The sequence below is a fragment of the Chenopodium quinoa genome, unplaced genomic scaffold, assembly GCF_001683475.1.
Source record: "Chenopodium quinoa cultivar QQ74 unplaced genomic scaffold, ASM168347v1, whole genome shotgun sequence".
Classification (NCBI taxonomy): Eukaryota; Viridiplantae; Streptophyta; class Magnoliopsida; order Caryophyllales; family Amaranthaceae; genus Chenopodium; species Chenopodium quinoa.
This window is the reverse complement of record NW_018742589.1, coordinates 700,490-715,784: the sequence shown is the minus strand read 5'-3', so window position 1 is coordinate 715,784 and position 15,295 is coordinate 700,490. Positions and strand designations below refer to the sequence as shown.

Below are 15,295 nucleotides of genomic sequence, written 5' to 3'. Positions count from 1 at the left end.
TTTGGACGTGTATTTATTCGCATATTACAATATCTACTGTATTGGTTTTATATGTCACTCGTGCACAAAAGCAGTTTGTTTCGTATTTAACTTTTGATTTAGATGAGATGTACTTCGATATACCCTCTACATTTATATAAGTCATTGTTGATTTTATTGATGGATACATGTCATATTCTCATTAAAGAATTTCACGTCTAAACTATTTATGACATCATTTTTTTTCCAAGTTTCAAGACATTAATTGAACAAAAAACATGAAATCTAGACTACACATCCCAATTAAAGACTTAAAGAGTACTCGTAATTTTTATTTTTTTAAAAAAACCGTGGGTATACTGTTGTGTTGCCTTCTTAATTTTCTTTAATGTTTTCCCAATTGACTCCAAAGAATATGATACTCACTTGAAACTGATTTTACTCAATCCAAACACAAAAAAGACGTCGCAATAAAATCATTATTTTGTATAAAATCAAAACAAATTTAGGGCCTAATCTATTCACTGAACATCTGAACTGAGCTTAAGAACTAACTGAACTGAAAATAATCTGAGGAATACAATTCGAACAACTCACATAACCAATGTAATTTGTTTCTTCGGACTATATAATTTGCCTTTTATTTATAAAGTGAAACAACTCACGTAACACTTCCGAAGTCCAAGACTCCGAACTAATAACTAGAAGGTCAAATCGAGTTAAGACTTAACGAGTAAAATCACAATCACAACTTGTTAAACAAACAATCTTGAAAACCATTTCTCAGCTTTTGGAGTTCATCAAGTTTAGTTTAAGAGACGCTTAACTTCACTGACATTCTTTTACTTTTCTTCTTCCCTTTAAACTCTACTCAGATATTTCGCAACAATGGTGGTTTCCATTCAAGATACTCAGGTAAAAATCGCTACAATTTTAGCTCATTTATATCTTGTAATTCTCAATTTCTTGTACTTACTGGGTTCATTTTTCTTAACCCATAATCTGATGAACTCAATTTTCTTGGGTCCTTTTATTTGAATTCCTTTGAACTGGTCATAAAGAATTAACCCTTTAATCCTCTGTTTTCTGGCACATATTATTACTAAAATTACTATTTCGGAAAAAAAAAAAATGGGTAAGTTAAGAGCAATACATAAAACCTTTTGAATATTTCTCAAAATTTTTCTTTGAATTTGTTGTTCTGATAATGTATGTACTTTTATCAAACAGTTGGTGGGCAAATATGAGTTATATTTGAATGTGGGTTTTCTTGGGTGTTTGAATTTGTTGTTCTAATAGTGTATGTACTTTGATCTTGTTTCATTTTCTAAATCTTGTTTCATTTTATAATGTGTTTTTACTAACTTTGATTTTTGTTGAATTGCAGCCGTCTCCTTCAAGCAATGTTGGTGGGACTGATGAAAGTTTCTTGGTTGTGAATTGTCTGAAGATGACCCTTTGTTTGAAAAGAAACTTGTGAGTAAATATTTTATCAGAATTTGAATTGAAAAAACAAGGATGAATTTCTGTGTTTCATTTCTTTATTTGTGTGCTGTAGTTTTCGCCTTTTTCGGTTTTTGGCTATTTGAATTAGTTGCTGACTTGTTATACTTGATTTGATTATTCATCTGTTAAGTTAGTACTGGTATGATGTATTGATGTAGGAGGACTAGGAACTGTGTTATGACCAGTTTAATCCATGATCAAATTAATGATTGTTTATGACCTAATTTTAATGCATTACTTTCTGGATGTGATCATTTGACTGAATTGTTTCTTGGAACGTCATTGACTGGTGCATTTATGTGTAGTAGTCATGTTATAGGGAGTTTTAAGGGTGTTAGATGGAGTGAGACTTGTTTTTAGAAGCAATGAAGTCAGAGCACTTTGAATCGCTTTTACTTGATAGTGTTTGAGTTGGCTAATCCTTATGTTCTTATCAAGGTTTTTTGGTTTTAGGCTTGCGAGATGCCTGAAGACAGTTCTGTGTGCTTAATTTATGAATAAACATGGTTATCTGGATTGTTGTGCTAACTTATGGGGTCTCTTTTTTATTACAGAAATTGCTTAACGATAAGGGATTCGTCCAAGTGACCGTGTATACCTGCAGAAGACTTTAGTTCCTCATAGTCTGAAAGGCAAGTTGGATGCCTTGCTTCAGAGAGCTCGGATAATCCACTTGAATGAGGTAAGTGGTTTATTGGTTAAAATTATGAAGTATATACATCTAAATTCGTCTGTAGACTAGAAATGGCTCTGTCAATAGTTCATTTCAATTCAGCATGAAAGCTAAAGTATCATTCTATGTTATGTTCATATTGTCCATACAATACTTTGTATGTTTGCTCTAGTACAGGATGATAAGCTCATCAGAATGCTTAAATATTCTAGAACTTATGTTATCGGTAATGTTGAAAAGCTTACTTTTTCTGGTGCAGATGGAGCTTTATTTTGGTGCTAGTGCTTCAGATGACGGTATAACAGAAGAATTTTACAGTCCTCGAAATGAGTTAGAGGCTCTGAATTGTGTCCTCTCTCTAGTTGATCATAGTGGGAAAAGTGATGTGACTAATGCTTCGCTGAAAGCTCTACGAGTTGCAATTATCTCAAGAATTTTCAATTTTGGGAACAAAAATAAATTGGAAACAGAGATGGTAAAGGAAGCATGTGACAGTGAGAAGCATCTTACGAGTTGGGCTGAAAGCCATGGTCTCGTATCTAAGCTGCAGATAGCTTGTATGTCAGGAATGCTCTAATTTAAATTTATTCAAATCAGAGGTATTGTATTAGGAAAGTTGCTTACAATTCTTTCCTGTGCTGATGTTTACATTTTGTGACAACCTAGATGTTGAAGGAGCTGGGAGAGGAGCACTGGCAACAGAAGACCTTGGGGTTGGAGACATAGCTCTGGAGATACCTATTTCTGTTATTATCTCAGAAGACCTTGTCTATGAATCTGACATGGTATGCTTCAATTGGCGAAAGGATTACATATGCATAAACTATATACATCAATACATGTACTATGACTCAAGTGCTCCATCCTTCAGCACCTTCTGAATTACGTGATTTACTAAACAGTTGGATACATTATGTTGTTATTGTTATATGAGGGAAAATAATAATAACTTTGTATTCTTTTTCTATTCAGATTCATGTTTTGGAAAAGATAGATGGCATTTCTGCTGAAACTATGTTGTTATTGTGGAGTATGAGGGAGAGGCACAACATTGACTCGAAGTACAAATTCTACTTTGATGCACTTCCCAAACAGTTTAATACTGGTTTGTCCTGCTGCCTAACTCTTTTCTTAGATGTTTTAAGCTTTACATTATCCATTCATTATAATCACCTGGAAGCTAAATGATTAGCATCTAGGAGATTACTTTTTAAGAATTTATCTCCTATGTTCTACCAGCTTTATCTTGTCTAACTGATCCCCGAATCTTAACAAAAAATTCTCACACTATTTATAGTGATCTCATTAAATCCATGTGTATTCTTTCAAACAGGATTGAGCTTTGGTGTGGAGGCGACGATAGTTTTGGATGGAACCTTGGCCTTAGAAGAGATATTACAAGCGAAGCAGGTTGTCTAAAATGTTATTTTGCTATTTTTCAAAATCTAGTTAATAGTATTTCTGCTTCGTTGTGGTTAAAGGAGGTTGTGGAACTAATGTGGACAATGGAGTAGATAAGTAAGCTCTCTTTGGAGTTAAAATGTATAGTAACACTCATTTCTGTGCATATATGTACATTAAATTGCTTAATTCAGTTTACTGGTCCTGTAAAAAATGTATATGGAATTTTGTCAAATTCTGTCAGTGTCAATAGTCTGCTTCATTTTGATTAAAGGAATTCCTGTTACTGATATAAAATCTCTTTGGATTTATAAATTGTAGCAATTCAGATTTTTGCATATTTGGACATTGGTTTGCTTACTGTCCGTGAAAAACAAGCATACTAGAATTGTAACAAAGAATGTCCCAGGTCTATAAATTTTGGTTAAAGGAATTCCTGTTACTGATATAAAATCTCTTTGGATTTATATTTTATAGCAACTCAGATTTTTGCATATTTGGACATTGGTTTGCTTACTGTCCGTGAAAAATAACAGTATTAGAATGTCCCAGGTCTATAAATTTGAAGGGTTCTTGTATTTTCATTACAATGTGGTATTATATGACTACTATGCCCTGCAGCAATGCTTCACCATTGTTGACACTTGCTTTTTTTCCGAGTTCAGACATTGAACCATACCAAACTAAATATTTCTTTTCTCACAAAGATAATGTCGTTGGAGAATTTTTTACTTAAAAAAGTATATACTGAGTAAGATTTGACCAATTGTGTGGTTGGATAATTGGAGTAGGGAAAGAATATTGGGTGAATTTGCATCTATTAAGGAATGAGGGGACATAGTTGGGACTAGGAAAATAAAGGGACATTTATCTTTAAGATGGCGAGAGTATTATTATTGCTTTTTCTCTACTTTTACAATTTTACCTGTTGCTTCATATCTGTCTATATGTTCATTGCAGCATTTGCGTTATGAATATGATCAGTTGTTTCCCGCTCTCTCCGTGAGTTTTCCTGGTTTATTCTCACCAGAGTTCTACACATGGGAGCAGTACCTATGGGCATGTGAGCTATGGTACTCCAATTCCATGAAAATTATGTTTCCCGATGGAAAGCTGAAGACATGTTTGATCCCTGTTGCAGGTTTTCTAAACCACTCTGTATGTTCACTTTTCTTCTCTCTCTCTTGTTTTGTTGTACAAGTATTAATTTAGAAAGGGTTTCAGAAAATTGGTTTCCAGCTTTTCACACAGCTAAATCATAGTATTAGTTACTCTTAGTTTTAACCCAGTTACATCCTCAAACTAGAAGAAAATCCCATCCACTCATACACTCACCCTGTCTGAAATTCGCCTTTTTTTTTTTTTTTTTTTTTTTCCCCCCCACAAGGTCTCCCTCCCCTTGCATACTTTTGGGCAATTCAGTTAGCTAGGCGATGTGTAGTTATCATCTTGTTAACGTATTCCAATTATCAGATTGACCTTCAATATAGAAAAACCCATTTAAGAATCATTGTTGGATCAACTATCTGAGCTTCTGATATCAATTAGAAGTTTTCCTTATCTTTCTTGGATAAAATCCCTTAATAAGTTAATAACCAGAAAGCAGCATAACCTATCTTTGGATGCCTCTTTATCGCTTCCATGTGAGTCATGGGCTCACAGCCAATCTCTTTCTGAATGTCTGTAAATATGATCTTGTTTGTCCACAGGTTTGCCCACATATTATGCATTATGGAAAAGTAGACTCTGTGACAAACACTCTCAAATTTCCTCTCTCAAGACCATGCAATAGGGGAGAGCAATGCTATCTGAGCTATGGAAATCTATCTAGTTCTCATCTGCTCACCTTCTATGGGTTTCTACCACAAGAAGTGAACCCTTATGATATTATCCCGCTTGGTGAGTTTCGCAGATGTTCTACAATAAATGTAGTTAGAGCTCTTTTCTGGTTATTCAGAGCTATTATAATCTCCCGTGGGGATGATATCTCAATTTTCTTGAATTTTTTTTTATTGATATTGAATTCATTGTAGATATTGAAGAAGGCTCAGACTGCTCTTCTGAGGAAGGCTGTCAAGATGATACCAAACACATGGTTCGGGGTGCTTGGCTTTCAGTTTTGACCAACCAAGGCCTCTTTTACTATAGACTGCCATCACCACTTTTGGAGCATCTACGGAATGCTGTGAATCCTGGCTTGCATACTATGACACTGGTATGATTTGCTTTTGTCTGACTTTGAACATCATTAGTCATCTACTTAGCTAATACTTCGTATGAATTGATGCCACAACCTCAGACATTTTTATTAGGAGGTGTATTGTTGGAATTCAGATAGTATTCAAGCAATGAAGCTGGGTGGTTGTAGTAGCTTTACCCTATTATTAACTGTAATGAATTTTTCTGTTTATCACGAGGGTGTTTCTGGTATCCTGAGCATGCTATAGGGGAACTATAGAGGGAAGTCTTTGGGTTCATCGAGGTTGTGATAGACAAAATTTGTTTGTGTTGCCTAAGGCTGTCTTGAAACCCGATTTCACATTTGGAAGCTCATACCCACTTTTCGCTTATTATTATTGTATCAGTTGCAAGAAAGCTTGGAAACTGAGAAGAAGGTTCTTGATGACCTTTATGCGATTTTTGATGGCATGATGAAAAATCTTGATGACTCAGTGCTGGAAGACAGGTTAGTTTCCGAAGAAACTATTTAATGCACATGTTTAAACACTAAGATGTTGAACCTAAAGCTGATGTTTTGCATTTTGCAAGGTCAAGTGAGAAGTGGGATGTACAATTAGCAATACAGTACAAAGATTTGCAGAAAAACATTGTGTCTTCTATACTGACTGCCTGTGAATCTGGACGAAAGATGGTGGAACATGAACTCAAGAGATGCATGCATGAGGACATTGCTGGCTAGCTGTAGCTTCAGTTAGAACGAGTGCCCTTCCTGCTGTTTTTCTGTATATCATTACTGTGAATGTCAGCCTCCCTTGGCTCCCTTGGAGCCATATACTCGCCCTGTATGTCCGTTTTTGTTGTAATTTTAGCATAAGTAGCAAAGATAGTATACCTAGGTAAAGGCATTGTAAGTTCGCAACCCATGGTCAAGATTAGCCCCTTCACCAATTTTGTTCTGGACCTTTCTCATTTGAGGCAATATAATCTGGTATAAGTGTATTACTAAAAGCAGATTAGTTTTGAATACCAAGAATTTTACTTTGAAATGTCTACTGTGAGTCAAGTCAGTTTCTACTACGGATTAGTACTATTTACAACTTCCATTAACCAATTTTTACAAAAGTTGAAAAGAGTTTATCAATTATTGCAATATACTTCTGGGATTTTTATTTTTTTTTAATTTTTATTATTTTTTTTGACATACTAAGTAGATTAATACTTCGTATTATCTTCAATGTTTTTTTTTTTTTGGACAACATGATTGATATTTTAGATTGCTTACAAAAGTCAGTGAACTCATCTTGATTGAACGACTGTATTTTGTAAATTAGATTGTTAAAATGTGGTGACTTGTGCCACATTTTCTTATTTGGTATACCATACATTTTCTAAATATCAGTGACCCTCTTTGAAAAAGATTGAAATAATCCCTGGATATGGCAAATTAAATTACGGCCAATACAGTATAAAAATCATGATTACTCTTTATTCACACAATAAGCAACAATAGACATGATTAGATACATTAATTTGACCCCTTATTTGATCATGAGATCATCCAATCCAAAATCGAAATTTATATGCAAATTACAGGTTTAGATTTGAACCTCAAGCATAAACCAATTCCAAAAAAAAAATTACATAGTAAAATAAATAAAATAAATGACTAATATTGATTGATTTTATCGTGATATCAATTTATTTGTTATCACTTTTACGTTTAGTGAAAAATAAAGGAAGAATTACCATTTTTTTTTTACTAAATCTTACCATTCATCAAAAGAACTTTGTATCTAGTTTCTTCTCAGCATATACCAATTGAGTGGATTATTTCATCTTTAATATACTGCCCTTTGACTTTCATTGCTTGATTCTCTATTTTATGTACTCTAATTATTCCATACAAAAACACTACTTGCACTAAAAATTCTGTTGTACTAAATATTGTTTGGTAACCATTCTTTTTATCTAGTGCAATTTGTACAACATATAGTATACTTCGTGTAATATATTCTAGATATTACCTTACTCGTTCTAATGAAACATAGACGTGACATTGGTTAATGGTTGCACCTACACTCGAGCCATAATAAACCTACAATCTCATTTTATAGAACTCCGTCGCAAAAAGTAACAACTAAAACCAAAGAAAAAGAATTAAAAAATAACCATTTCAAGATTACAACTAGGAGCTAACTATATACTTTCCTAAATAACCCACTCTTTTTGATTTTCTTATAACGTTTTTTGAGATTTTGAATTTGACAATAAATAATTTTGTTAGAAAACCCTAAACAAAAAAAAAAAAAGTCAATTGTAGATATAAAAGAATAAAGAAACTTTGAACAATTTGCAGCTGATCACGTCAACCCACAAAATATTGTTGTAGGTGTTAAAAGGTTCGATGGGAAAAGTTTGCATTCATGACAAAGAGACCAACTTTTGCAAATAAAGGGATCAAATCTATTCTTTATTTCTTCAATTCATAATATCCGTATCCTTAATGAGGTGAAACGCTAAACATCGCCCACAAATTACCACATAAAGCCCACAAATATGTTATGATTTGACCATTATGCCCTTTTGCTAAAATTGAGATAATCTCGGTGTAAAAAATGTGGAGCCGTATTGGCTCGTCGGGGGAGACCGGATGGCAGGCCGGAGATGCGGGGGACGCCGGAGGTACGTCGTCGTCGACGGAAAACGAGGTAAGTGACCGCTAAAATTCACGGTTTACCGTCGTAGTGGCTACGGCGTCTAGGGTGGACGCCCAAACCGTAGCCTGGACGTCCAAGCCGGACGCCAGAACCACCAGAGTGGCGTCCAGGCTAGACGCCCAGACCACCAGAGTGGCGTCCAGCCCAGACGCCCAGACCACCAGACTGGCGTCCTGGGCAGACGCCACTCCACTGGGTGAGGCGGCCCTGCCAGGCGCCAGTCCAGTGGGTGTGGCAGCCCTGGCAGACGCCACCTTTAATAATTAAATTTTATTTTTTCCTTTTTGATTTTGTTGTTGTTTTTTATTTAATTTTTTTGTGAAAATAAAAAATCGAAAATGATTTTTTTAAAAAATTCGAAATGGGTTTTTTTGTAAATTAAATTTGAAAATTCGAAAGAGGTTTTTTTTAAAATTAAATTTGAAAATTCGAAATGGTATATTTTTAAATTTAGTTTGAAAATTCGAATTGGGTTTTTATAAAAATTAAGTTTGATTATATATAATTATGTTTTTTTTTTTGTGTTAATTATGTGGAAATATAGAAATTAAATGTATTATCCGTTAAATGTATTTATTGTAATATATAATTGATGCAGGAATATGGTGGAGACGGAAATGATTACAGTGAGATATTTGGACATGATGGTCCATTCGAAGAAGCTCAACAGGCGATTGATTGGGCAAAACAGGTTGCAATTGCAGCTGGATTTTGCTTGGTAGTAGCAACTCATAAATCTCAACGGGATGGTAGAATGGATCGCATTTTGAGATGTGACCGTTATCGCAAAAGAGAAGAAAGAGATTTTCGTACAGCCACTCGGTTTGACACAAAGCGGAAAGGTTGTGGGTGTGAGTTCAGAGTAAAGGTTCGACAACTACGGAGTCGTGACGGTTGGGAAGTGATAGGTTACTCTAAATGGGGGTATCACAACCATGAGATGATAGTATATGAAGAGGGTCATCGACAACTGAGCGGCTTAAGTCCTGCTGCGAAACTAGTTGTGAAAGAAATGAGTGATGCTCAAGTGAAGCCTGCTAAAATATTAACATCTGTGTTAGAGAAATTTCCAGAAGACCATCCAAACCGAAGACACATCTACAACGTCAGACAGCAACTCAGGTTTGAACGGTCAGAGGGAAGGAACCCTATACAGCAGCTGCTACACCAGGCACAATCACGTGGTTACCTGTTCTGGTTTGATTCTGATGAAGATACAGCGGAGGTGACTCATCTTTTCCTTGTGCATCCTGATTGTGCTGATATGATCAAGTCTTGGCCATTTGTGATTTTGATCGACTCAACGTACAAGACAAACAAGTACAAGTTCCCTCTGGTTGAGATGGTTGGGATGGCTCCAACGAACCAGAACTTTCTGATTGGTCATGCAATCATCAGGGATGAGACGGCTCCAAGTTATTATTGGGTTTTGGAGAAGCTGAGAAACTACATCGGGCCTAATGTTCATCCAGCAGCCATCGTCAGCGACTGTGAGGGAGGTCTCTTTGCCCCCATAGCAGAGCTGTTTCCCGAATCGAACCACTTATTGTGCACATGGCACATCAACAACTGCGTGAAAGTGAAAGCCTACAACCTTTTCAAGAAGAATTTGGAAATGGCAGAGAGATTGGTGAATGGTAAGTGGCGGAAGATCCTACAGGCTACCACAGAGGAAGCGTATGAGCGAGCATTGGCTAACTTCAGGGATTCGTACCAGTGGTGTCCGGCACTGGTGGACTATGTGATGCATCAATGGGTCCCTCATAGGGAAAAGTTTGTCAAATATTGGACAAACCAGGTACTTCATTTTGGGAACACTACAACATGTAGAGTTGAGAGCGCTCATAGAGCTACCAAGGACTGGATTGATTCATCGACCGCTGCTTTGGATACACTGTTCGCTAGACTGAACAAGTCAATTGAAACTCAGAAGAACGACATCAGGAACTCTCTAGAGGACTCCAGACGACGACATGGTACGATGTATAGCCATTTTATATTTAAGATTCTCCATGGTCGTGTGTCGCACTACTGCTTGGGGTTGATTCTCACTGAGCTGAACAGGGTGAGGGACTTGGCTGACGAAGTGTATACTCGGTGTGGGTGTACTATTTTAGTAACTCATGGATTACCTTGCGCATGCACCATTCATCGCGTTATTACAGAAGAAAGGGCGTCGTTACATGTTGATCAGGTCCATTCATTCTGGAGGACGCTTGTTATTGGTGAGCATGCAGACAATCAAACGGCCGACCGTGAACAGGAAGAGTTGGAGCAGTTCCGTTCGATGTACGACCGAGTGTCCTCCAGCCATCCTTCTATTATTCGTGACGCTACTCATGTGCTTCATGACATGTTCCACCCGTCTAACTTAGATTATGAGGAACCCGAAGGAGTTGACCGTCCTCGAGGTCGACAGCGGCGGAACAGGAGTGCGTTTGAGTTGATGTACAGCGAAATTGCCTCTAACCGAAATGTTTATCGTCATGTGTACGAGGATGACTTGGATGGCGCTCTCCGACGTATCCGGTGGGGAGGTGGACCTTGCGGCGAAAATCATTATTTTGACGCGCCCCTAGATCTGTTTGCCGTTGCAAACATTTACAAATGCGCAGTCATGCATTTCGGCCTGGGAGTGCATAGTCAAGCTTATTATCCTTGTACCACGGTTCTCCCTTGGCGGTCGCGTGAGACTGTCACCACACCGGTCAGAGAGCTAGCTATTGCGTTTCTTGGGTCGTCATACAGACATTTCATCCGACTAGACATGTCAACCGATTTTCCGGTGCCACCGATTATACCTCGGTGGTACAACATTCGCACAGCGAGCGTAGAGGGTTGGGATGCGCTATATAATGACCGGATCCACGAATGGAACACCCTAGCTGCATTTTAGTTTTTCTTGTTTACATTCTTTATTTGTAATCTTATTTGTACGTTGCTTTTTTAATGAGAACATTAATATTTTATATTGTATTGCTTACTGCATTCTATATGTTGCATGGGTAAGTTGCGCGGATCCACGAACGGTTATATCAAAATTTAAAAACAGCACTGATAATATGTTTAAGTTGGAAGCTAAAAGAACAATCTAAAATGTTACAATTTTACAACATAATGTCCAACATAATGTTCTATAAATAAAATACAATAACCATCAGTAATCCCTCCTCGACGACGACTCCCACTGCGCAAGGGTTTGTTCCAGACTATCAACAACAGCTCTCCCTGTTGCACTCATGCTGTCCTTCTCAAGAGAGAGTTTCTGAACGTCTTGCATTATCTTTCCCATCCACTGCATACAACAAAAAACAGAAGATGAAATACAATAACAACAAATAAAACTTAATTAAAAGACAACGATAAATATAATAAAAGACATACCGCTTCCGTGGCAGTAGGCGGTGGCACATAATCATCATCGCTGTGGTCGAGATCAGCGATCAACCTCGGGTGCGAATACCGGTTGAACCATTCCATGTAGTAATGGTCACACATGGGAGTAACCCCAGAGGGCGGCCGCTGCAACTCCGCTGTCCATAATCGAGCCACCATCGGAAACTGGTCCCACGTCCCGGTCATGATATCCGACCATTCCACGACGTACTCCCTCGACGATGCAGGTCGGACCGCCTTCATCGGGCACGCCGGGGGAGGAGGGACAACTTGGACAAATCCAAGTTGGCGAAGACAACGCTGGGGCATGTACGCTTCGACGATGTCACGATACTGAATGAGTCCCGTGTACAGGGTCCTGGGTACCCTAACACTAGGGTTCGGGCCGAAAGGCATCCAGTTCACCTGTACAATTACAACATATAAAATATAATAACATGAATATAATATGTGAAAATAATAAAATGTAGACTCTATAAATAAACGTTACCTCTAAGGGGGACAGCCTGTCCAGCAATAACCGTATCGATCGGAGGCGGTCAACGGACTTCTTCTCTGAGCGGGGACTCCACGCACAAGCACGCGGCATCCCCTCATCAATAGGAACTGGGTCACGATGTGGTCGCAATGCAGGAAAATACTCGTATATCCAAGTCTGCAATAGAGTCAGACACCCAGTGATACCTGCCGCGTCAGCCCGACTCGCAAATCCTAGTTGGCGATACAAATACGCCAACGTAGCCGATCCCCAGGAAAACTGGCCTACACTGTCGGGGTCACACGCCTCTACGATGTCGCGTGGCCTGAGCTTGTTTCCGCCGCTCTTATCCGGAAACAAGGTACATCCGAGGAGTAGAAAAACATAAGCACTCAGCTGTGCGTCGGGCGTCCTACGTGCACTCGGGTACAAACACCGCTGCAACACAGATGCGATCTTCACACCTCCGTGTTCCCAAACACCTAGCGCCTCGGTGTACAGTGCAGCCCTGTCCACCGCCAACAACTCCGCCAGCGAATCTGCCTGATCCGCATCAGCCACAGCACAAAGTCGTTTACCCTCAACACGAATCCCCAGAATGGCCTCGACGTCATGTAACATGATCGTCATCTCACCGAACAGAAGGTGAAAAGAGTTTGTATCCGGCTGCCATCGCTCAATGAAAGCCGTGATCAGCGTACTGTCAATCTTATCGTGCATGGTGGCAGGAACGTGCTTCACCCCAGTGCCCTCCAGTCGCTCGAACATCTCGCTCTCCGCCGGCCAGGCCTCAGCCCATGTACGCAAAAAACTACAAGTCTTTTCCCGGGTATGACATTTCAACAACCCCGTAACTGAAGGCCTCTCCTGGTCCTCCCAAATACGGGCAGCTATGTGTCCTAGAAAGCTAGGAATCACACTCCCGTCAACAGGCCCACCGGGCACCTCACTCCTAACAACCCAAGAATCATTACCCGCCCTCGACCGTTTCCTGCTTGCCCCAGAGACAGTGGACGCAGATGATATGCCAGATCTACTAACAAACCTACCACCCCTACCCTTACGCACCTCCACCATATGCGTCTCGTACATGTCATCAACCCTCTGACTGAATGGACCGTAATCATCATACGGTCCACTGCCATCGTCCACATCCTCATCCTCATCTGCGCCCTCCTCCTGCTCCTCCTCCTGGTCACCCTCCTCAGCATCATCATCGTCATCGTCATCCTCATCCCGACGGTGGATCCGTTCTCTACGAACTGAGGCCGAAATACCACGGGATCTGACATGTCTATGCCCCGACCTCTCCACTGAATAACTTCTACTAAGAAGCTCTATATTCTTCCCCCCACCATGACGACCCTACACAAAATTTTAAAAATATATAAACATACAAAAATTTATACGATAAATAATCATCATCGCAAATCAAATACACTAAAAACAAACAAATAATAGTAAACAAAATATAAACGTAGAAAAAATACAACGAAATTGAAAAAAATTTATAAAAATAAACAACAAAATATAAAAACAATTCAAAATTATATTACAAAAAAAAAAAAAAAAAAAAAATTTAAAAACAATTTTTTAAAAAAAATTAAAAAAAAAAAAGGGGGGGGGGGCGCCCTGGCTGGACGCCCAGCCGGCGGTGGTGGCGCCAGATGCAGACGCCGCCACCAGTTGGCTGGCGTTTGGGCTGGACGCCACAGCCACGGCTGCGGCGCTTAGACTAAACGCCACAACCGTGGCGGTGGCGTCCAGCCCAGGCGCCAGCCAACTGGTGGCGGCGTCTGCATCTGGCGCCACCACCGCCGGCTGGGCGTCCAGCCAGGGCGCCCCACCGCGTTCACGGCGGTTTTCCCCTTTTTTTTTTTTAAACAAAATATACCTTTCCACCTTGGGACATCCTTCCCTCCGCCGCCGCCGCCGCCACTTCCTTGCCTTGCCGCCTCGACATTGTCGTTATTTTGAATTTTTTTTTTTTTAGAGAGGTTGAAAGAAGATGAGCAATGAGAGTGTGAGTGATGAGAGTGTGAGTGATGAGAGTGTGAGTGTTTTTTTTTAAGGTCAAGGGCAATTTAGGGAAACCAAGTGAATTTGTGGGCTTTATGTAGTAATTTGTGGGCGATGTTTAACAAATCCCCTTAATGGGACCTTATAACATATTTAAGTCATCATATTGGTTTTAATTTACAAGTTTAAATTAGCAAAATTAACTTTTGAATTGCACATTAGTCATTTGTCACCAATTTCTATTATCTTATTTGGTTTTATCGAAAAGTTAAGTTGACATCTACACACTATATATATATACACACGTTACGAATACAATTTACTTATATATATATATATATATATATATATATATATATATATATATATATATATATATATATATATATATATATATATATATATATATATATTTTGTAGATAAGCATGACTTCAAGCTAATGCAATCAATCGTACTAGTTGCTCTTTGGGATGGAGTTTTCTTTGTTTTCTTCCTTCACTCTCAATGTGTCTAAGCTAGCATACAATGCCGACCGATTAAAGCGTGAAATCGAGGGGCCAATTCTTATCAAGTTCTCTTTCTTCATTCGATCTTGTCACTCATAAGCTTGTTGAGAATTTTATTTAGCTCTTTTTTCAACTATAATGTAAATTGATTTGCACGCGTAATTTTGCTTATCAATTTAAAAGAAACCGCATTTCAAAAGTAGATTTTGCTAGGTGGCTCAACTACATACTTGTCTACTCCGCTTGTCCATACGACATTAGACTTGGTGTCATGTAATGATATACAAGCACATAACATAAGTTGAATACCATGATGCCATTATACATTGTAACTTTTATTTTGACACACTTAAACAGGAGTAAAATAAACATTATTGTTGATATAACTTACAGTATATATAGTGTACACTTTTTAAATAACATGATCTATTGGCCGAG

At 38.5% G+C, this 15,295-nt stretch overlaps 1 protein-coding gene across 1 annotated transcript; it reads left to right on the top strand.

Annotated features, from left to right (window-relative positions):
* Window positions 1-1,398: 1,398 nt before the first annotated feature.
* Window positions 1,399-6,743, top strand: LOC110721102 (N-lysine methyltransferase SETD6-like). The gene is made up of 11 exons (XM_021900229.1): window positions 1,399-1,455; window positions 2,040-2,167; window positions 2,418-2,715; window positions 2,825-2,943; window positions 3,131-3,263; window positions 3,492-3,568; window positions 4,520-4,717; window positions 5,269-5,458; window positions 5,593-5,774; window positions 6,145-6,245; window positions 6,329-6,743. The coding sequence occupies exons 3-11, from the start codon at window positions 2,418-2,420 to the stop codon at window positions 6,477-6,479; spliced, it is 1,449 nt and encodes a 482-aa protein (XP_021755921.1). The 5' UTR covers window positions 1,399-1,455; window positions 2,040-2,167; the 3' UTR covers window positions 6,480-6,743.
* The last annotated feature ends 8,552 nt before the right edge of the window (window positions 6,744-15,295 follow it).